This window comes from Panthera pardus, unplaced genomic scaffold (genome assembly GCF_024362965.1).
Source record: "Panthera pardus isolate Hobbes unplaced genomic scaffold, ASM2436296v1 HiC_scaffold_16, whole genome shotgun sequence".
NCBI lineage: Eukaryota > Metazoa > Chordata > Mammalia > Carnivora > Felidae > Panthera > Panthera pardus.
Window position 1 is genome coordinate 148456994 of NW_026526721.1, and position 24342 is coordinate 148481335.

General features: G+C 39.3%; 1 protein-coding gene across 6 annotated transcripts in view; it reads left to right on the plus strand.

The window, feature by feature from the left end:
- Window positions 1-24342, plus strand: part of ULK4 (unc-51 like kinase 4) — a 569816-nt gene that overhangs the window by 205489 nt on the left and 339985 nt on the right. For all 6 annotated transcript variants that reach the window (XM_053903940.1, XM_053903943.1, XM_053903944.1 and 3 more), the window contains 2 exons: window positions 13933-13984; window positions 14080-14224. In XM_053903940.1, coding sequence (XP_053759915.1) covers window positions 13933-13984; window positions 14080-14224 — 197 coding nt within the window. The remainder of the gene's footprint in view (window positions 1-13932; window positions 13985-14079; window positions 14225-24342) is intronic.

Here is a 24342-nt window from a genome sequence, read left to right on the forward strand (position 1 = left end):
AAAATAACGGTGAACAAAGGTGATTCTTTGTTAGAAAATCCTGGCAATAATATACATACATCACCTAAAATATATTTCAGTTTCTTTAATTTAAAAAACTAAGCTAAGTTATAATGCCTTTTTTTAATAATGCCTTTTTTTTTAAATGAAAACCTGTCCCTTTGTAAGTTTTTAAACTAAAGGCTAGAGGCTAATAAATATTGAGTAATTTATCGTTAATTAATCCAGATTTTTGAATTAATCTTAAGAGCTGGTGAGGTTTTAGAATGTGGAACTCTGAGAAACTTCTACTGGGAATGTAAGTTGGTACAAATACTTCGGAAAAATGGTAGTAGCTATTGAAGCCAGACATAGTATATGCCATTGATTCAGCAATTTCACCTCTAAATATACATTCGGTAGAAATATGGGCTTATGTTCACCAAAATACATATAGAAAGATGCTCATAACTCCAAACAGGAAACCGTCCAAGTGTCCATCTCAGCAATCTAATGGATAAATTATGGTTTAGTCACATGATAGAATACCTCGTAGCAGAGAAAATGAATGATACATTATTATGCTTCAGAACTTGGATAAATCTCACAAAGTTAATGCTGAGATAAAGATGAAAGATACAAAATATCAGGATCCAGTTGCATTAAATTTGAAAACAGACAAAGCTGTTACCAGTCAGGATAGTGGTCATTCCTAGGGCAGGTGGTGACTAGAGGGAGCTACGAGGGGCCTTTGCAATGTTCCGGTAAAGTCTTTTTTTGATCTGGGTGCTGGGTACAGGAGTGTGTTCATCTTGTGAAAGTTAACCGAGACATATGCCTGAGGATTAGTATACCTTTATGTACGTATGTTCTGTTGAATTAAGTGTACGTAAATATAAAAATACTTTTCATAAATTAATTTATAATTATAAATTCTTAAGTAACATTAAGACCTTAGAGCAGTAGTTAATTAATAAATAATCTTTGGAAGCCTAAACAGTTCTAAATAAGAAACAGTTACAAAACAGTGATCATTAAGTAAAGTTTTTACTTTATTTTTTACAAGGGCAGTAGATGAACAAAATTTGTAAATGCTTTTGAATTATACCTTTCAACTATACTTTAAAATTGTTTAAATTGTATGGCATAAATGCTAGTAGACAGAAAAATATCTAAATTATTCTTTATTTTCTCTCTAACTTTTCTTATGCTTGATTAAAAAGAAGGTTGATTACTTTGGTTAAAGATGATAACTAAATAGTTAATACAAAGAAATATAAATATGTGTAGAAGATAATATGATTTTCTGTTTATTAAGAAAACTAGAATAGTTTATTCAGAGAGTAAATTTAATTTGATACCCATTTTGTTTTATTTAATAGACTTAGTTTTAAAGCTACAGTTCAATACTTTAAATTCATTTCTATTTGTGTATTTATACATTTGTGAATGCCTAAAGGCATACATATGAGGGCATATTAATCCTTTACTGTAGATTGTTACATGAATAATGTACACAAAAAGTAAAATTGGAATTAGTCTTTTGAATATAAAATAATTAGGTTATTTTATACTCGTTAATAAAGATTTTTGTCAAAATATTCTGAAATTTCAAAAAATATATTTCTCATAAATAAGTAAAAGTGTATAGATCTTGGTAAATGTAACCCCCCCTTTTTTGCAAAGTAACTGATAAGAATTAGCATATCTATTAATCATTGGTGTGGACTTGTATCCTGTATTAATTTCCTATTGCTTCTGTAAAAAATTATCAAAACTTTAGGGACTTAACACAAGTTTATTATGTTATGATTTGGGAGGTGAGAAGTACAAAATTGGTCTTTGGGGTTAAAATCAAGGTGTCAGTACACCTGTGTCAAGGTGTCAAGTACACCTGTGTTCCTTTTGGGAGAAGTAAGGGGAAAAGTCTTTTCCCTCTCCTTTCCTGGCTTCCTGGGGCTGCCTGTGTTCCTTGGCTCATGCGTGACCTCTTATTCCATCTTCAAAGGTGGCAGCGTAGCATCTTCAAATCTCTCTGACCTCTCCTTCTGTTGACACATCTCCTCCTCTGACTCTGACCCTCTTTTCTCCTTTTTCTCCTCTTTTCTCCTCTCTTTATGAGGAGGTCTTGTTATTCTATTGAGCCCATCTGTCTAATCCAGCATAAACATCTCAAGATCCTTGACTTAATCACATCTATAAAATCCCTTTTGTTGTGTATGATAACAAATTATCAGGTTCTCGGGATGAGGATGGTGGACGTCTTTCTTTCTACCATCGTCCTGTGTACCACAGATTCCGGTTTTTATCCAGGGCTTCATGACTGAAATTATTTTGGTGCTCAAAACAGATGTGGCCAGTATAAAGTCTTTCGAATTGATTCCTGTGTCCTTGTGACATACTCCATCATTTTCGGAGTGATTTTTTAACTTGCTGGCACAGCAAGATATTCTTGCTTTGGCTTCTAGCTTCTCTAGCCTGGCCTAGTCATTTCCCAGTCAATTCTCAGAGGAGTTCTGGCTCCTTTTCATGGGAGGTGGCATTAGAAACCACGGTGTAGGGCCCTAAGTGTGCCTCTCTTTCCTGGGATGTCTCCGCTTCTGAAATATATACATAAAATAGAGCTGGGAAATGGATACATGTATATACATGTATGAGCACACACAACACACGTATGCATGCTTGCGTATATTGGTACACACACACACACACATATTTTGAAATCATAAGTTCACGCTAATAACTTCAAACCCAGTCCCTGTCCATATGGTTCCTTCTATCTACTCTATGCTGTGTTCATAAGATACTTGGATTGGTCCCCTTCCTCCTCTTTTAGTGTGGTTATAATACTCATCTGAAACACAGTTGGTTAGTTTTCAGTTCGCTTTCAATTGTTGGGTTTCTTTTTCCCCTTCCTATCCTTTTATCTTTTGAGTACACGTAAGGTTAACATGCTTCCAAAAGTCAAAGCTGTAGAAAAAGATGTATTCAGAGCAGGGCCACTCCATATCAGTTCGTAGAGCTCTTCCTCACTCTTCATTGGAGCAGTATAGTACTCTATTCTGTGTGTATGTATCATAGGGTTATTCAACCCATCTCTTATGTTGGGACGTTTAGGTAGTGTCTAATATTTTTCAGTTACAAACAAATAGCCCATGTACATGCAGTTTCCTATTGTTGGAGGTGTAACTTCAGGGCACGTTTCCAGAGTGGTGATTGTGGGATTGAAGGATAATTACATAGGGGTTACTATTTTGCTTCCCCCACCTCCTAGTAATATATGAGTGTCTGGTTCTCCCCAGTCCAGTCTTGCCAATAGCAAATGCCAGTCTTCTGAAATTTTGCCAATCTTTTGTGCCTTGGGAATTCCTTAACATCTTTTTTAGGTATTTAATATTGTAAGGAAGAGTTAAACAATGCCGTGTCTAGTTTTGGTAGTTGTTCTCCTCAAAAGGGGTATTCTGCGTGGCCCACTCTGCCATTAGTGGAGGTAGGATTCATGGCGTAGGCATGTTTCCCCTGTATGGCCGATATGACTTTGGAGGAAAGGGGACTGGTAGTTGATGCGACATGTTAATTATTGTGCTGTCCGATGTACCAGATTTTCCAAGGCTTGCTGTAAGGAAGTGGTGGTTAATTTTCAAATGTAGGATAAGAATTTCAATTGAGTGCTTGGAATAGTAAACTTCAGTTTTCAAATGATGTACTTTCATCTGTAAAATAAAAAAAACACCCCACTACAAAAATAATAGTATAAAGCATACTTTCAACAAATGATTGTTTCAGAAATACACTTTCCATAGGTTACAGTGTTGCCTTTTTTCTTTGTGAAAAAAGAAAATTTGAATATGGTTATGTGGCTATTTATGGGTTAAAGCTGCTGAACTCTAGTATCTCGTGTTCGTCATTTCTTAAAATGGAACATAAGTTTGTTACATGATAAATTACCGTTTTGGGCATCCAAGGCTTTAAGAACAAGTGAAGTAAACTTTAGCCATCTGAGCATTATTTACATATTTTGGCGTCATTGTGATTGTGTAGTTTAAGTGTCCCAGAGCTGTCAGCATCCCTAGGTCACAGACATTCATTTCTTTTGGGACATTGAGGATCACTGGCAGCAACTCACGTGCATATATATGCACACATAGTTGGGGGGGTGGTTTGAGCAAAGAAATGAAAAGTCCCTAGACCTGGGAACCTGTATTTTTGTTTTCAGTAAACGATGACCCTGTTTTTAGGACATGTCCTTAAATGATCTTTTACCACAGACGAATGCCTTTAAGAAAGTAATTGTCACAAGCATTAAGTATTAAAGCTCCTCGGATTGTTCTATACATAGGTGTATTAGCTCTGCAACTAAACTAAGTAACAAATCATGGAATTTTATGGTAGAAGACATTAGTGTAGGGGAGCCTGATTAGAGTTGCAGTGGTATTGGCTTAAATGGTTTATCTGTTGTTTGTAAATTCTGTGGAAGGTTCTAGAAGAGGAAAGCACTGTTGAACAAACCATCTACTCCGCAGCAGCGGTTACTCGCTGTGTCTTGTCTCAGGTGATTCAGTCTCTTGTTTGTTAACAGGTCGACGCAGTACCAGTGGGTAAAGCCATGACAGTTGAAGGTTTGTCATCCACAGTGTTGGATTTTGTTGTCACGGTAGCCTTTTGTCCTGTTTTCTTTGTTATTACGCTGCTTCGTTGCCATCTGGCATTGGGTTGTCTTGAAAGCATTGTAATGTGGCCTCTCAAAATGCGGACGGAGTTTTGTCATGAGCCACACTGCACTCCCCACATATTATTTTTAAATCAAGAAGTGTTTTATAACATGACTAATGAGTAGTCGTCTTTGTTTTGGCATATGATACGGGATTTGAATGTCTCAGGCTCTAAGGGAACTTAGCCCCGTTTTAGGTAAAAATCTATTATGTATAGAATTGTTGAATCACTATATCATACACATGAAACGGATATAACACTGTATGTTACTTACACTGGAACTAAAATTAAAAATTTAACAACACATCATTGGGTGTTAAGAAAATAACAAGTGAATGCTGTTTCAAAGTGTATTTGGAAGAGGGAATGGACAGAGATCTCTGTGAGGGGTGCGGGTCTTGGATTACGTGCAGGGGGACCTCCTCTTTGTGTGTAGGGCAGTACAGCCTACCTGCGGAAGACAGAGAAAAGCTGTCACCTTGAAATATCTTCCTGGCCTTCTTACAACCATTAGGCCACAGACGGGTCTGTATTGAACTTCCATTTCCTTTGTAGGTAGGGATCCAGGAGCGGCCTTGAAGCTTGGATGAACAAAAGGGTGGGGGTGGCAGGGGAAGTACACGTTGTCTGTATAAATAAGGAGCTGGCATTGGGTGGAGAATGAAGAGGAAGAAAGGAACGAAGAGGGGGCCTAGAAGAGACAGGCAACAGGGCAGGAGCCTCAGAGCTGAGCTGTGTGTGTGTGGAGGGGGGGGGGGCGGGGAGACAAGGTTAGTGGGAAAAAAAAATCAAAGGTGCAGGTGATTCAAAGATGACTAAAAGCAGGAGGTTTCATATTCAATTGCAAATTGTGGGTGTTGCCATTACAAAGCCGCATCCCTCGGAACCATCAGTAGAGTCTGGTGTATATATGGAGAACTTGGGAGATTTTAAATTCAGTCCTTACAAAGGGATCATGTGGTACCGTGAGCAAGGTGGAGATGAGGGAAGACCACCTGAATGATGACACACAGAGGCTGCTGATTGGGAGCTTGCGGCAGTAGGGACATCATCACCCTCACTTGTATTCGGCAGAGGGTGTAAAAACTTTAGGGCAAAAAAAGGGAAGGCTTAAGGTGTATCTTGGTCGGCATGGGGGGAGCTGGAGGCAGACTAATGAGAAACAGGGCCTCCTATGGGATGGATTAGGGGAGCAAATGTGACTTTGTCTGGCTGGTCGTGAGTGGGAGGCAGGCTACAACAAGCCGTGGAGCTGGCATTCGTCCTCCAAGTCCTGAGCGTCCTGAGCTCATTGCAGCAGGTGTTGTGAGCTGGCTTCTGTGCCTGCTTCCCGCGGAGGACCTGGGACAGAGAGTCCTCATTGTCATGTCTGGTCTGACCGCCTTTCATTTGGATAGTCGGTCTCAGAAGCAAACAGCAGGAGAAGGGAAAAAGCAAATAAAATACTAGAGTAAGTGAAAACTCAAGAGTTGGCAGTGAACCATGGAGAAGGAAATAAGCCATTGCACGTTCTGAGAAATCTGAGAGAGGACTTGAGATTAATTACAGCACGCAGGCCTGAGCATTTTATTTAAAATTCAAAGTTGGGCTCACCTCAGCTTGCAACCAGGATACAAAAGCAAATCCCTTTTCTTTTCTTTTCTTTTCTTTTCTTTTCTTTTCTTTTCTTTTCTTTTCTTTTCTTTTCTTTTCTTTTCTCTTTCTTTCTTTCTTTCAAAATTACCATGTGTAGAACAAGTACTTTTAGGTTTCAAAACTTTTGAAACGTCCTTTTCATAGTAATAGGATGAATTAATATGAATAGAGTTAAAGCAGTGATGTAATAAGTAGACCCCCAAAAAAGGTTTAAGGTTTTGGTTTACTTACGTATTTATCACTCGCATATTTATAGTAAGTGCCTTTTTAAACCACCTCTTTATTTTTTTAATATTTTTTATTTTTATCTTAGAGAGTGAACTGGGGAGAGGGGCAGAGGGAGAGAGAGAGGGAGGCTCTTAAGCAGGCTCCACATCCAATGCAGTGTCTGATGTGGGGCTCGATACTACGACCCTGGTATCATCACCTGAGCCGAAATCGACTCAGGGGCTCAACCGACTGAGCTATCCAGGAGCCCCTGTAAACGACCTCTTTAAAAGATTTAATTATACTGGAATTAAAATGAAAAACTTAATAAAAAAATCAATGAATGTTGAGGAAGATACACTAGTGAGCTAGAATCAGATCCTGCTCTGAATAGGTTAAGTGTTGGTTGGGAGGAAGAGACCAAGATGAAAAAGAAAGATTGGACCATGGTTTGAAGAGTGCTGTATTGGTGGTTTGCTTGGGGTATGCCAAGAGCCCTTTCAGTCTGACAGGGTCTGGAGATGGTTTTTAGAGGAGATGATTTTATTCTTGAACTAGGTCTTGGACATAGGTAGGGATTAACTCCTGAGTGGCCTCCTGGGTGAGGGGTGGGTGTTTCAGGCGACGGAATCCTGTATGCCAAGGGAGAGAAGCATGAAATGTTTACATGAGCCATTTTAAGGTTTCTCTTGGTATTATTTTGAGACACTTAGAGTAATTTACTTGAAAATACTTCACCGTAGAGGTGTAAAATGATATGCATGAGTTGGTTTTAATGTCTGCCCTCGGAAAGGTTAGTTTGTATGTGAAGGATGCCATACTCTCGCCATATTCTTGAAGTGTGCCATATTCTTGAGGGAGTACTCCCTCAAGAGGTGGTTGGTGAGCCCTGGAAAGACTCTAATCTGAAGTTCACAGCTGTGAAGCGTCTTTATCTTGGTGACCCTTTTGTTAGAAAGATTATTTTCTTTGGTGAGATGAATCCATTTTTAAAGATACGTGGATTGGCTGGAAGTCTTGGGCAAGTGGCCCACCCTTGGAAGGGTACAAGTTTCCAGTGAGCCCCGTGGATTGGTATTCTTGGCATCAGATTCTGATTTGTTTCTGCATTTTGTACATTGGAAGCCTTTGGCAGTCTGGTGAGGTGTGTGAACTCATTCTTGGAAAGACATTTTTAAATGCATCAGGGAAAATAACGTGCACAGGGATATACAGGAAATGATTTGTACTGAAATACAGATTCAAGATATTTTTAAGAAACAACAAATTTGCTCTGCTTCTGGGCCCAAGCAATCATCGTTGCTGTTTTCAAGAGCCAGTTTCTGGGTCCCTCTCCCCCACTGCCACGCTCTTCTGTGTCACTTTGAGCACCCTTGGAACTGTGGTCTTGTATTTTATAGCTGCCCCCCTCTTTGTGTGAGTTACTGTGTGACCTCCAGGGATTTGGGGCCAGAGGCTAGAATTTTGTTCAATGTGTCACCGTGTGCCAATCTGCTCTCTCAATTTAGAGTTGCTTTCTCATCTCTGATTGGTATCTTCTAGGTTATATATCCAGGTAATTGTTTTAAGGTTCATCTGGATGTTTTTAAAACAAATTCAGAGTAAACTACTCTAAATATCTCCAAAAGGAAAAAGAAACAAGGCCCAAGTCATCATCTGGATGGATCTCTAGGCCTTTAAATGTAACTTTTAGCGGCTATTTATTTCAAGGACAGTGGCAATGACAAAAACACCTTCTTCTCTGCCAAGAAACTCTGGCGCATCCACACATCCCAATTTATGTAATGTTAGTTATTTCATGTTTGTGTTCATTTCCATTCTACACCTTAGTAGCTATTAAGTTTTGATAGTGGTGGTAATAAAATCCCTGTACCTACATACTGCGAGCTCATTGACGTTATGTGTGTGTGTGTGTGTGTAATCTACTTATGTGGGTCTACTTACACTTAATATTTGTGTAAGTGTTGAGATGTATCACTCCTACAAATCTTTTTCTTGTATTTTGTGAGAGTAGATATAGTAACCCTTCTGATTTGTATAGGAGTATATTGAAATGTTTTATTTTTCTATATTTCTTTTGTTATATTTTCTTTATATTTTCTATTAAAATTTGACTCCATTGTTTCTCTGCTCTATGCTCCAAAGTAACCAGCGTTTTAAAACTTTAACTTTCATCTGTTCTCTTTTGCTAGAATCATTGGTTAAGTGAACGTTTTGCAAAGGTATGTGGTGTTTTTCATTTTAGGATTTTACAACCAATGATCTTTTCTGAAAAACCATTTATTACTTTGATTTATGTAGTTATTGCATAGAATATAAATAAAATGGATGAAACTGTTTTTCAGTGTTTATTTCCCTTGCCTTGTTCGACTTGCTAAGCATCTGGACATTTTCAGAGTAATTTTATTTTTATTTCTCTGTGAGTTATGGGCAGCTTTCTTTGGGTAATGTAATCAACTGTCATTGCTCGGGAAAAATATGAATTAAAGGTGAATAGTCAAATAATCTAATTTGTCTTGTAATCTGCATTTGCATATTATAGTAAGCACATTATTTCTCCATTACCATCCTCTACCTGTTTCTTCTTCTAAAGGATCATTCTCAGTTGGAAGGATTAAATTTCTATCGTCTGGGATACAATTCTAATTGCCTTCAGTCATTCAGAGGACAAGTGTTAATTAAAAAATTAAATGATATTGTAATGAATTAGATTTCTTCTTTTAAAACTGATTACATATATTTTTAATCCAGAAATTTATGTTTGGTGTGTATTTAAGTTTATAGGTATTGTTTTGGGCTACATAGTGAGATACCGTCTGTGCCTTTTTGCAGGTTGCTTGTTTTCATTAAATACATTGATGTGAGATTTATCCATTCTATTTTTGAACTCTTATAATCAGATCTTCAGTGAATAGCTTTGAATGTGTTACTGGAAACTTTGGTTGCTGTTATGAAATTCTTCTTCCAAGTTCTTGTACCACTTTATTGGTTTACTGTGGTATGTAGTACCCATTTCCCCTAAGTTTTTCAAGCTCTTGGTACTAAGGTAATTTCTTAACTGGATCTGTGTAAATTGGTATCTCAGTGTTCTAATTTTCATTTCTCTGATGGTGGGTTTGAATAGTTTTCATATGTTTGTTGACTCTGTGGGTATTCTCTTTTGAAAACCATCATTTCTGCCTTTTGTCCAGTTTTGGGGGCTGTTCGTCTTTTTCTCATTGATTTTTCTCTTGCATTCTGCATATGAATCCATTTGTCAGATTTGGGGATTGCAGAACTTTCTCCTAGCCAATGGCTTTTCTTTTCATTTTGTTTCTAGGGACTCATCCTATATAAATGTTTTTTGTTTTAATGTAGTCAAACTTATTAATGTTTCTCTTTTAGTTTGTGCTTTTTAGATGCTACTTAAGAACTCCTTCCAGGGCACCTGGGTGGCTCAGTCGGTTGGGTGTCTGACTTTAGCTCAGGTTGTGATCTCATGGTCCATGAGTTCGAGCCCTGCCTTGGGCTTGCTGCTGTCGGGGTGGAGCCTACTTCAGATCCTCTGCCCCTCGCCCCGCCCCTGCTTGCACTCTCTCTAAAAAATAAACATTAAAAGAATGAAAAAAAAGAAGTCCTTTCCTATTTTAATGCCACAAAACTATGCTCTATTTTCCTTTAAAAGCCTTTCTTTTTAACTATTCAACCTTTAAGCCTCCTGTAATTATTTTTTCAGTGTTCTCTGGTATTTTTTACCAAGTAGATAGCTAATTGTAGCTCTCCCTTAAATGAATAGTCTACATGTTTTTCCACTGTTGCTAATAATACTATCACTGCCCCTTGCTGAGTTCCCATATGTGTCTGTTTCTAGGCTCTCGGTTATATTCCATGAATTTCTTTGTCTAGCTCTACATTTACACCACTTGGTTTCCCTTATAGGAAGCCTGGAAACTTGGTAGGGTAAACCATCTCTGCCCCACAATTTCTTGAAAATCTTGTATTATTCTTGATTCTCTGCTGCTGTTGAAATCGACCTCTGTGCTCTGGAGCTAAAACATAATATGAAGACAGAGTTTGGGTATAAAGAAGGAAGATAGTTGATTATTCTGCCCGGCAGAGGAGGCTGCAGGAGGCTAGTGTCTCTAAGAGTGGCAAGCCTGTCCTAGGAAAAGGCTGAGGGGTTTCCTAGGAAAATACAGGATCTGGGTGGTTTCGATAGGAATGTATAGGTATGTGCTGCCAGCCGCCTTCGTCATGTCTTCCTAGGTGGTCTCATGTCTAGTGTTGGCACAGCCGTCCGAGTCTCATTGTTAAGTGTACGTTGAGGTCAGCGAGATGTCAACGTCGATACTGAGTTCCCGGAACAAAGCATTCTGCAGAAAAACGTATGAGGGGAAGGGAGAGGCTTCAAGAATGAGGAAGGGAAGAACTTATTCAGGGTCCAGCCTTGCTGAAGGCACCAGTGTGCCCGTCTTCATTTCCACCCATCTTTATGTTTCTATAGCATTGTCACTATTTTCCAAATACGTTACGGAATCAATATGAGGAGGTAATGCAAACCTTCTTGGACTATTTATTTGTATTACACTGGAATGATCGGTTAATTTGCAGAGAGTTGACCTCTCGGAGTCTGTTCATCAATGACCATGTGTTCCCTTTGTTTATTCCTTCTCTGATACATAGATCTGAGTTTCTGACCTATATCATTTTTCTTCCTTCTGAAGAACTTTTGAAAACATTTCTTGCAAGGCAGGTCTACTGGCAGAAAATGTTTTCCGTTTTTGTTTGTGTGAGAAAAATCTTTATTTCTCCTTTTACTTTTGAGGGATAATTTCACTCAGAATTCTAGGTTGGTGTTTTTTTTCTCTTAACACTTGGAATATTTCATGCCAGTGTGACCCATCAGGTAAAATGAATTGAGATAAGCACGTCATTAGTGTGAGATTTGATGTGTATGTGGCTTGAAGCCAGGTTGCGTTCCCCGTTTGCTCTACCTGTGGTTTTTCAGAGGCTAAAATTCCCTCCGGGGTCCTAGTTTTTGTCTCTCCTGTTGCTTTGGGTTTCCCTAATAACTCCTTCTCACATAAAACCCGTGTCTTGCAACTCTCTCCGTGGTAATCCATGTCGTTATACAGGAGCCCAGTTGATGTTGGGTAAGGCATGGCCGGAGGGGATACGTCCCACGGTCCCGTGGTTAGGATTCTTTTTGTGAGCCTCTGCGTCTGGTCTCTGACGTTCACAGGTGTTTGTCAGTTGTCCCTGCGCCTGTGCCCGGGGGAGACAGGAAGGCTCGGAGGGTGCTGGAGTTGGGATTGTCTTTCCCAGGTTGGTTAGGTTCTACTGAAACCTTACTATAGGCTCTGGTAAGATAGTGTCCTTTGTGTCCAGGCCTTTGTCGAGAAGAAAAGAATGTTCTGAGCGTGTTTCAAAATGGCTCATTTTCCTTCCCTCTGCTGGAAGCATGAGGGGTTTTTCTCTGATCTTCACTCTGAGAGTCCAGTGGGGACTCGGGGAAGTAAACTCCTGGGCGTGTGGGTGCTCCAGTAAGGCTGGGCACCAGGAGCTTTTGTCCCCCAAGCTCAGGCTCCCAACAGTTCCTCAGTTAGCCTTCAGGTTTTGTACCAGCTGCTGACTCCACTGGCCTTTCTTCTCCCGTTAAGCTGTGATTTTGTTTGCCTGTCTCTTCAGGGGAGCGGTTTGTTCTGTGACTTCAGTTCTTGGAGGTGTCTGAGAAGAGTTGTTGATTTTGTTTGTTTCGCATTTTCCTTGTTGTAAGGATGGTTGTGACAGCTTTCAAGCTTTTTGCAGAAGCGTGTCAATGGCCATTGTACCTGTAAATATTTTCTACATTTTTTTTCTGTAAAAGGATACCGTAGATACCTTAGAATTTGATTGCTTCTATAGATTTTGGCTTAATTATGTCATTTAGTTGGTTATTGTAGGCATGTAGGAATACTGTTGATTTTTGTCTGTTCATCTTCTGTCTGATGATCTTGCTTTTTGACCATGCTTAGTTGTTTTTCAAATGTGAGTTGGACACCTGTCATTTACTTCAGTCCCACTCCTCTTTTGATGTATCCTCTTAAATCTTTAAGGTAGGCGTTGACCATGTTGATGGGTGTTAATAGTGGGCTATGTTTGTTTCCTTTGCATGGTTTTTGCTTTTGACACAACTGGCAGTTCAGAGGAATCAAAATTCCTTAATGGAGCGTGACATCTATGCTTTGAGCAATGTGATATCACTTAATGGAAGAGGGTGATCAAAACATCTCTGGGTCTTAGGATCCTTGTACCAATATCTGGATAGAATATTATATGTGAACTTACAAGGGGGTGCATGGGTGGCTCAGTCGGTTAAGCATCTGACCTCGGCTCAGGTCATGATCTCATGGTTCGTAGGTTCGTGGGTTCGAGCCCCGTGTTGGGCTCTGTGCTGACAGCTCAGAGCCTGGAGCCTGCTTCAGATTCTGTGTCTCCCTCTCTCTCTGCCCCTCCCCCTCTCGTGCTCTGCCTCTCTCTCTCTCAAAAATAAATAAACATTAAAAACCTTTTTTTAAACTAGAATAGGTTAACACTGGTGGGTTACTGCCCATGTGTAGAGATCTTTACCTGTGCAGGGCTTCATCTCATTGGTCTGGATAGCAGGATGGTATTGTGGGGCCGGGAACAGTTTCTTCTGCCCTTTTATCAGTGTAGGGAGAACAAATGCTTGTCTTAGGACCAGGAATACATTCAGTTGTAAACAACGGGAATTTTGTTTCTTGTCACCAAAATCGTTCATCAAAGGAGAGAGTAGTTGGTTTCCAAATTAGACTGCAGAAATGATTTGTCCTTTCTTCATTGTTCATTTTCATCAGGGGGAATCGATTTGTTATTTTGGAGTTGGTTTCAAACCACATTTGATTGTACCCTCAATAACTAGGAAATCCTAGAGGTGATTTGTATAGTGGATTTATATCTTTTGAATATGTTTCTAAAAATAACCAAGATTAACTTGTCATAGCTCTTTGATGTATTTAATAAAACATAAAGATTGGGTGTCTCCTTTCCCCCCAATATTTTGGTTGTGTAGTTTAATCTTGAATAATGATCACTAGCTTATATATATTCATTTGGTGGTTTAATGTCAACCCACGCCAACCGGATTTTGGATTATATACTAAGGTTCCTTTCATAGACTCTGAAGGTTTTGATAAATTACTGTTTTGATGATCAGAATGTCATTTTGACCTGAGGACTTTTTCAGAGTTAAATGAGCCTGGTGATTTATGTAGAGTTTAAATCCAGGATAAATTTAGCTGTTGATTTTCCCCCTCTTTTGATTAGTGATTCTGTCAGTGCAAAAAGCACAGATAGTGGTTAATACCAGTTTTGTGATTATAAACATTTGAACCAAGTCTTTTACATCTTTTCTTTAAGGTTGTTGATTATATCCTGCCACCCTTGGTCTCGTTGGTTCAGAGCCAAAATGGTAAGTGTGACCCCGTCACTGAGAATGCCAGTAGGTGCACATTCTGTTTTCATTCTATCGCCATGGACTCACATTCTTGGCATTTTTCTTTCAAGTGGAGTGGAGACTCTTCAGCTTGCGGTTGCTCTCAGAAACCACATCTCTACTTGTGAACCAGGAGGTCGGGGATGGCAAGAAGGAGGCGAATGTTGACTCTGACAGCAATCTACTGGCTCTCATTAGAGATGTCTTACTTCCCCAGTAAGTCCCACGTGCTGCATTCGCGCAGAGAAGTGCAAGATGTCTGGAAGCTTCTGTCAGACTAGTTCTAATGATGGGGTTGGGGTCTTGATGTTCTTATGTTTTTGTACATATGCTTACGTGCTCGCAAAAAAGAAATTTGGTAACAGAGGCGCTACAGACTACTACACTGCCTAGAACCCAGGAGAATCCATTTAGAGCCTTAGCTGTTTTCCATAAGGCACATGACTCTGAGGTTACGCAGATTTAAAGGTGTTAATGGCCAGAAGGTAAGGTTTATTATTCAAGGTCAACATTACAAGACTACTGGAACGTGGAATCGGGATGTTTCTCTGACCCTACTCAGAAATCAAAGAGATGGACGGAAATCTTCCTTCACTCCAAACTCTTGGAACGGAAATTAAGTTTAGTTACAAATAGGATATTTCAGCAGGGCTGCAGGGGGGTGGTTGGTGGTGCTAGAACAAGTAATGATTAGTTAACAGAATGGGGTTACGTTTTTCTTCTACTCCATTGCTCAGGTAGCAGACACGGTAGGGTGACTACCAAGAGGACCCAGTGCAAACACGTGAAACTCTAAAATGACACCTTGTAATTGAGGCACACTGAATTTTTTTTTCTCCCACACTATGAGTCTTATCAAAAGTACAGGGTTACCTCGTTTTATTATGCTTTGCTTTATTGTGCTTCACACACGTTGCACCTTTCACAGTTGAAGGTCTGTGGCATCCCAGTGTTGAGCAAGTCTCCAGTTTTCCCACAGCATCTGCTCGCTTCATGTCCCTGGGCTACCTTTTGGTAATTCTCACCGTGGTTCCAACTTTTTTATTAGTGTATTTGTTTCCATCTGTGATCAGTGATTATGACTCGCTGAAAACTCGGGTGATGGTTAGCGCTTTTTAGCAGTAAAGTTTTTAAAAAGTATGTGAATTTTTTTTTTTTTTAGACATAATGCTATTGTACGCTTAATAGACTATAGCATAGTGCAAACTAACTTTTATACGTGGTGGGAAACCAAAAAGTTCGTTTGACCTTTTTTATTGCTGCATTTACTTTACTTTGGGGGCCTGGGTTGGAACCCACTATATCTCCAAAGTATGCCTGGAGTTAAAGTTGAAAAACACATGCCAGATATCACTGTTAAGGAAAGTTTTACAGAATTCAAAGTTGCACGTCATGCGTTGATGGGCCTGCTTGATCCTGGTGTCCTCGGGGGCCCGAGCTGCAGTCTGAGGTCAACAGGTTTTCAGGAACAGCACTTTTCACCAAATGCTCCCCTCAGTTTGTTCAACTTCTCCAGATCTCTGGTTCTCATTGAGGAAAAAACTAACTTCCACGATGTATAGAAACCTGGTCTGATTATATTTTGAAGCATTCAAGCCCTCGTCGTTGGTTTAGGAAGGTACATTTGTGAAGCCTGTGGCCAGTGTGTCTGAGCCGCCTCCTGGCTGAGGGGGCCTGTCTTGACAGGTTGGAGTTGAATCTGTAATGGCTTTCGTTTATCAAGCCAGACTCTTGTTTCTTTTATTCCTGCACTGCTGTACTTGGTCTCAGGGAGACTCCTGATAATGAATATATACTGTAAGAATACTTTTCTTACTGTGTGGTTCAGTCGGTTGAGCGTCTGACTTCGGCTCAGGTCATGATCTCGCAACCCGTGAGTTTGAGCCCCGCGTCGGGGTCTGTGCTGGCAGCTCAGAGCCTGGAGCCTAATTTGGATTCTGTGTCTTCCTCTCTCTCGGTGCCTCCCCCGCTCATGCTAGCACTCTCTCTCTTTCAAAAATAAATAGATGTTAGAAAAATTTTATTTTGTTTTGTTTTATTTTATTTTATTTTATTTTATTTTATTTTAATTTTTTTTAATGTCCTTTTCTGCAAGAACCAATGTTTATTAAGAAGGTACAGGCCCGTTTACAATAAATATCAATAACATCATGAAAGACTGGAACTATTGTATCAATACTGAACTTGTGTAACCAAAGCACATTCTGTATTTAAGGAAACACAGCATACACGTACCAAAACAAAAACAAAGAAAATCAAAAGAAGACAAACCCATACACAGCAAAATCAAACATCAGCCTTAAAATGAGAAATTTTAAAAAAGAATACTTTTGATACCCAAAGTAAAAAAGTGGTTATGTATATGAAAAAAAAATTTAAAACTTTGTTCGGTGGAGCTTTCTCATTAAGAAGCTATCAATGAAAGTATTTTTGGTTGCATATGTTATCTCAGAGTGTGTATGTTTGTACTTCCATGGGTAAATATGAGATTAGAATACTCTCTCATGGGATTAATTCATGCTTTTAGTGCCATTTTACACTTCTGATCTGTATGTAATTACATGCATATTTCTGACAAGAAAATATAAATATATTTTTATACCTATGTATAAAAATATATATGTATACCTATGTATACCTAGGTATACCTATGTATACCTAGGTGTATACCTATGTACATATGTATACCTATGTACACCTATGTATAAAAATATATTTGTGCAAAGTGTGATTTACTTTGGATATCTGCTATCTAACGGTTTATACAGAAGCATTTTTTAGGGCCTGATATGTGCCCCCACCATAGGGACAGGGTTTTCTTTAGCAGGACTTCACAGTTTAGTGATAGCTGGTGAACACTCATGCAGATTTGAAATGAAATTTCTTCATATCTTGAAGTCTGTCCACTTTTGGAACAGTGTATAAAATAAAAAGTGTTAACTCTATAATCCTGTGCTTTTGTTTTACTCATCTGAGCTGGATTAAATAATACGTCTTTCTCGTAACACGTGTCTTTATATTTTCCAGAGATGAGGGGTTGCAGAGAAAAATACAAATGAAACCACATGGCAGTTGAAGAACAAAAGCAATGTAGACGAGTTCAGGTTTTTATTAAGCAATTTGAAATCCACTTTGGATAATAATGATAGGGAGTTGGTTGGGACATGGAGTAGGATGTTTTCACGGCTTGTGGACTGATTCTGATGTGAAACATGGATCTTGGCTTTGCAATTCACGCTCTCAGCCTCAGTCTTCTCATCGGTAGAATAGAGACCGTGGTACCTAACTCAGAAGATACTTGCGGGAATTAAATGGGATACCTCTTGTAAGACACTTAGTACGGTGTGTGGGGCATAGTACGCCCTTGGCAACAGCAGCACGACTGTTAGGTACGGTATTATCTCTCCTAGTAACCTTTAAAATGAAGATTGTAATAATACGGTCATAGTGATAACAGTACCTACTTCAGACCTGTGAAGTGGCTATTGAAATAAATATTGCTGATTGTGCCTCCCTGGAATATATGTAAATCCTCAGTAAATGTTATGTAAAAACTTAAAAAGTGAAATACAAGTAATACGTTTATTTACTTTGACTTTGGAAACCTAGAAGTCTTGGCAAGGAGTTTGGGCTTTGATGATAACTCTTGGTAATTAGAAGTTTAGAGATGCTAATAATAGAAAATTTGTGTTCTTCATGAGTAGGCAAATATATGGTTTAAATCTTGCCATTTGTGACAGCATGAAGGGTCCTAGAGGATTTTACGTTAAGTGAAACAAGGCAGACTTGAGAAAGACAACATTTGGTTTCACTTAATATGTGAAATCAAAAAAACATAAACACATGAACAAGGAAGACAAAAACAGACGCATAGGAAATAAACTGTTGGTTACCTGAGGAGGTTGGGGAGGTGACAGATGGTGATAACTAGACAGGGATCATTTTGTAGTGTGTAAAAATATTGAATTTCCATGATGTATGACTGAAACTAATAAAATATTGTATCTCACTTGTACTTTAAAAAAAGAATTGTGAAGTTTCTAGAGTTTGTAAGAGTGACCTACATCTGTTTTGGTTTGGCAAATACACATATTAACATCGATACTTCTAATATATTTTAAATGTTTATTTATTTGTTTAGAGAGAGTATGAGTGGGGAAGGGGCAGAGAGAGAGGGAGACAGAGTCTCCCAAGCAGGTGCCGCGCTGTCAGCACAGAGTCCGACACGGGGCTCAAACTCACCAACTGTGAGATCATGACCTGAACCGAAATCAAGAGTCAGATGCTTAACCGACTGAGTCACCCAGGCGCCCCTTAGTGTTGATACTTTTAATTTTGTTAAGGTTTTAATCCATCTTTGGTCTTAAATAATACTCGTGCTAAAGTCAAGATGCTGGGCTTTTCTTGCACATAGGCAGTAGGCTTCCCAGTTTTCACTCAAAAGTGTCGTATTAAGACTGTTTTATTTGTAAATAGTAACACTCACACTAATTTGGAAAATAATTGTGTGCTCACATTAGGAGCTTGTGCCGACATCTACTCTAGCTGGATTCGGGGCTTTGAGTGATGTCTACAGTCCTGTGTGTTTGTGTCTTTCTCACCGTCTCTGTGCTCTGCCTACAGTTACGTGACTTTGTTCTCATAGAGGCTCTTTCTACTTGGTGGTTAAATGGCTCCTGGGCGGTGATCCTAGGGAAAGAGTGGGTGTCTTTTGTCATAGCTTTAGCAAAATGTTCAGGGAGGACAATAATTTAATCTTGTTAAATACCATGTGATACCTGTGTTCCAGGTGCTTATCAGAACGACTGTGTGATATAAATGAAAACTCAGTTGTAAGAATAAATATCTTATTAAATATTAGTTATGGTTATCTCAGAGAAATAGAACCAATAGGAGGCATGTGTATATATAGAGAGTTACAATAAGGAATTTGCTCACATGACTGTGGAGGCTGAGAAATCCTGAGATCAGCAGTCGGCAAGCTGGAGACCCATCAGACCCAGCTGATGGTGTAGTCTGTTTTGAGTCTGAAGGCCTGAGAATGAGGAGAGCTGATTGGGGGTATGTATCAGTCTGGAAACTGATAGGCTGAAGATTCAAGAAGAGCTGATGTTTCAGGGTTCCAGGGTGACTCAGTCTGTTAAGTGCCCAACTTTGTCTCAGGTCATGATCTTGCAGTTTGTGAGTTCGAGGCCCATGTCAGGCTCTGTGCTGACAGCTCAGCTGTGGATTCTGTGTCTCCCTGTCTCTCTGCCCCTCCCTGACCTGTGCCCTGTCTCTCCCTCTCTCAAAAATCAATGAACATTAAAAAAAAACTTAAAAAGGAAGAGATAATGTTTCAAGTCCAAAGGCAGCAAAAGAACAGTATCCCAGCTCAAGGCAGTAGAACAGAGGAATTCCCTTTCACTCAGCATTTTTGTTTTACTCAGGCCTTGAACGGATTGAATGAGGCCCACCCATGTTGGGCAGGGCAGTCTGCTTACTTAGTTTACTGACTCAAATATTAATCTTATCCAGACAGACCCAGAATAACGCTGGGCCAAGTATCTCTGTGCTCATGGCCCAGTCAAGTTAACAGATAAAATCACCCATCGCTTCATCTATCGTAAATAACAAGGCTGAATTGCTTTCCTATATAAATTAATGAATTAAGAGAAAAGAATTGTTACATCTTCACAGCGTATGTGCTTTGCTTTCTGAAGAGTTGAACTTAAGTTGTATTTGTTCGGTGCCTTTTCTCTGGACAGTTATCATACCCTGGCTGGCGAGATGGTGTTTCATTTAGACTTTGAAATCTAGATAGGATTGCATAGAGAAGGCGTAATCTAGATAGGATTGCATAGGAAGAGGAGTAGGTCTTCTGGTCAAGAATAGGGTAAGCAAAGGCATGGAAGAGGCAGAGTAGTGAGAAGTACACAGGCCAGCTGCTTTCCAGCAGATATCTGCATGTGATCGTTGCATGATGTGAGCCAGGGAGGGAATATTTTTCTCTTAATCAGCTTATCTATTCACCGGTACCAATTGAGGACGTTTTACTGTAGATGTTGCTGTAGTTGAGATGACCGAGATAGGCACAGCTTTTATGGAACATGGACAGTCTGCCAGAGCCAAATATTTTGGAAATTAATATTTTTTAACTAAAGAAGTCTGTAAGCTCTGCAAAAGAAGTGTTTACATAAGTATAACTTAAATACCGAAGCCCGCTTCCTTCAACACTGAGCCTGTGTAGTATTCACGAACCTGCCACAGAGTACAGGTTCTTTCCGAAATGCTCTGTGCGTTTACTACCCCTTAGCTTTTGAATTGCACAATTTACCCATTTAACTGTCTAAAGCTCAGTGTTTCTCAACGTTTTATGACCTTAAGACACTATTTCTGATGGCTTATCTGTTAACATCTCCCGAGAACTCCTTTGATCACAGTTTTGAAATCCTACTCAAGGGCATTTCCATTAAGATCGAGAACAAGAAAAAGATGCTCACCATCAAAACTTTTATGTAGCTTTTCATCATGAGTATTAACTAACGTGATGATACAGGAATATTAAACTCTGATATCCTACTAGATTCGTATTGATGCATAACAAATCACCACACACTTAGTGGCTTTAATCAGCATCTACTCAGCCCTGTAGGTTGGAAGTCTGACATGGTGTGACTGGGTCCTCTGCTCCGGATCTCATGCCCCCGAAGTCCGGCATCTGCGGGGGTCCTTGCCTGAAGACTAGGGGAGAAACCGGCTTGTTGAGGTCGTTGGCAGAATTAGGTTTCTTGCAGTTTGCATTAGTTTCATACCACACGCTGACTGGCTCAAAACACCAGAAATTTCTTCTTTGACAGGTTAGGAGGTCAGAAGTTCACGGTCACAGTCTTGGCAGTGTTGGTTCCTTTCGGAGGCTCTGAGGGAGAAACCATGCCTCTCTCCTGGCCCGTGATGGCTGCCAGCAATCCTGGGTTTATAGCAGCATCCGCTGCAGTCTCTGCCTGTCTTCTCATGGCCTTCTTCCCTGTGTCTGCCTTGAATTTGCCTCTGCTTTTCTCGTATAAGGACACCTGTCATTATGTGTTTTTTTTTAGTATTTGGTTTGAGAGACAGAGCAAGCAGGGGAGGGGCAGAGAGACAGGAAGAATCCCAAGCAGGATCTGCGCCATCGGCACAGAGCCTGATGCAGGGCTTGAACCCACGAACTACGAGATCATGATCTGAACTGAAATGAAGAGTTGGACACCTAAATGACTCAGCCACCCAGGCGCCCCATAAGCCCCTTCCAAAGAAGGTCGATTTCACAGGTCCTGGGCGTTAGGACTTGGGCATATTGTTTGGGACCATTATTCACCCTGGTGCACAGTTGTAGGACCAAAGTCCTTCCCTTCCCTTAGGTGCCCACATTTCTTTTCCCCGGGTCTCTCCATCTTTAACTCAGCAACACTTGTCAAACCTCCCTCATGTGTGCAACCTCTCTGAGCTCCTCTTCTGCAACCACCTTGAGAAAACTCTGTGTGCTAAGGTAGGTGATGTTGGCCATTGGTAGTCTGGGTCTCGTGATTAGAATATACTCAGAGACAAATCTTGGCCCTGCCACACTTGGTGTCTATGCCCTCACTTCTTGCCCCTCTTCTTTCTTCCTTCAGTTTCCCCTCCTTCAAGATAGCTGGAATGCTGCTGATGTAACTTGAGTTTTCTGTGTGATTCATGAGAAAAAGTTTTTTTCTGGGAAGAAAAATAACCGTATATACTTGGAAAATTACTGTGATTTCCTTCAGCTGAAAGACAAGGTTTAATCTGAAAGTGTCATGCAGAAGAGGCAATATTTAATGGAACTTAAGTCCAGAATGACTTCATCCATTAAAATCGGCACCTCTCTCCAGCTTAATATCCAGTGAACTCATAGTATTGAAAGTAATCTTCTCCTGACTGGTTTTTGTCTGAGACTTGTTGCATAAGGTGTGGGCATTTCTCCTTCAACATTTAACCACAAATGGGGCTAGATCCTTAACTCAGGTAAGACACCATTGCTCTTCTTGGGGAAGAAGAAGTTTTAATATTCATACAGAGGTAAATAATGTCATTTGTACTATATTGTGTGATTGTGCATACAAGGGTGAAAGCCTTTCCTTTCATCCTCCCTCCTTTTTTTCTTTCTCTTTCTTTCTTAGTTAATTCATTCAATAAATATGTATTGAGTGACTTCGATGTGCTGGGCATGGAGAATGCTATGGTGGGCAAGATTGAATCCCTGCCCCTCAGTGCAATTACATTCTGGTGGATGAGACAAAGAAGTAAACAAATAAATACGTAAGATCACTCCAGTTAATTGTGAGCATTGTACAGAAAAATGAAACATAAAACAGTGTCAGAAGATAGAGAAGGATAGTAAAGGGAATGAAGAAGGGGTTGTTTCAGGTAGGATAGTCAGGATAGGCTTTACGTAAGGCAGCAAGCCATGGCGAAAATCTCTGGAATTTGCCTTGGCTAGACTGGAACTACTTTGCTAACGTGTACTTTAGTTTTCATATTTTCTTTTAGCTTTGTGTGTTTTGAAAAGAGATCATGCTGATATAAATGTGCTTAGAGTGTTTTTATGACAATATGGCATTCAGCATTTCTCTCCTGGGGAAAATGAGTACTGCCTTTCTTCTTTATAATTCTCTTGTGACTTGTACAATCACCAGGGCCATAATGACTTTATAAATTATTAAGGCTTTGTTTTTAGAATCTCAGAAAGGACTATATTCTTTACAAATTAGAATTGTATTTTCTTTTAGAAATTGGAATTTATAAGTGGTTCCATTAGTGGCAATACACCATAGAGCTGTTTATCGGGCTTTGAAATAATATCCAGTAAAAGTCATGAGTTTGACTACGTGGTTTATATGTTGTTTGCTTAAAGAACATCCAGATGGTTCTGTATTGCGTATTTGTCTCCCTTAACCACAAGTATTCTATGTTAAAATAGACATGAACTTGGCCATTTCTGGTGGGAATCAGAGTAGGTCGAGTATTTCAATTTTAGCTTTTCCTTAATTTTATTTTGCAGATAAAATTTAAATCACAGATGTTTTTGCAGCAGATAGAAGCATCATAAATTTCTACTTTGTTCCTTTTACCTAAGCCTTTTGCTGTTTTGAGTGTGTACCTAATCAGTGCATTTAGCTCTGTAGAGTGATTCCCGCCCGCCCTCTGCCCCGGGACACAACCTATAGGAATCTAAATTGGGATAATTTTGGAATTAAAGTAAGGGCAAATATTCTTGTATCCTTCTGACTTGGGATAATTCTAATACTCCAGGTTTTTGGATAATATTTTGTTTGTTGCTTTATTGAAGTCTTTTTTTTCTTTTTTTTTTTTTTGCCTTTCAGGTGTTTGTAATAAAAATTTGCTGTTCATTTTATTGAAGAAATCCAGACGAGATTAGGGTTTACTATCTGAAATTATATTGTAACATTTTCTTTGAGGTCATACCTGTTTTTCTTTCACTTAAAGAAAAATATATGTGTATATATACATATATATATATATATATATATATATATATATATACATACATACATACATACATATATATATATAAATATATGTGTATATATATGCCATTTGTTTCTCCATCCACTTATTTATCCATTTAACTTCTGATAGACTTAAGTATCTATGCATCCATGCAAGACAATGGAATATCATGTAGAATTTAGGTCACGTAAAAATCACAAGACTGAAAAGTTCTCAAGATATCCACTCTTTATTTGGTTTATACCCTCTCTTAGTTCATAAAATTTTGAAATTGACTCAGGATATCACCTAGTCAAATTTTGGATGAAACTATACAGAAAATGCCGAAGAGTAGATTATCTACTCTTTGCTCACAGAGGTCTGAGGGGAGGTCTTCAAACCGCTTGAAAGGCAGATTTCACCTCCATGCCTTTGCTGTTTGGTAGCCTTCTCTTAAGGTAACCTTACACCTCTCTTTCCTCTAAGCCCTAAGTGTTGAATCCATCTTGCTTTCTGTTAGATATGCCTTTTAACACACTGTTTTCTTCATATCTTTCCCTTGCTCAAAAACCCTTTACATTGTAGAAAGTAATATTAACACCGCTTACCCAGCCATTCAAGGCTCTCCAGTTTTGCCTTTTGGCAACCATTTTATGTTAATACCTGCCCGTGCCTCTATATGATCTCTCCATTCTAGTGAGATTTGCTTAGTACTTGTTGAAATTTACTCCTGGGAACCTGTCTGTTCTGTCAGTTCTCACACACCAGACTGTGATGTCTGTATCTATTCTAATATAATCCTGTTTTATTGACTGTCTTGTAATTTACTTATCTACACCTACATTTCT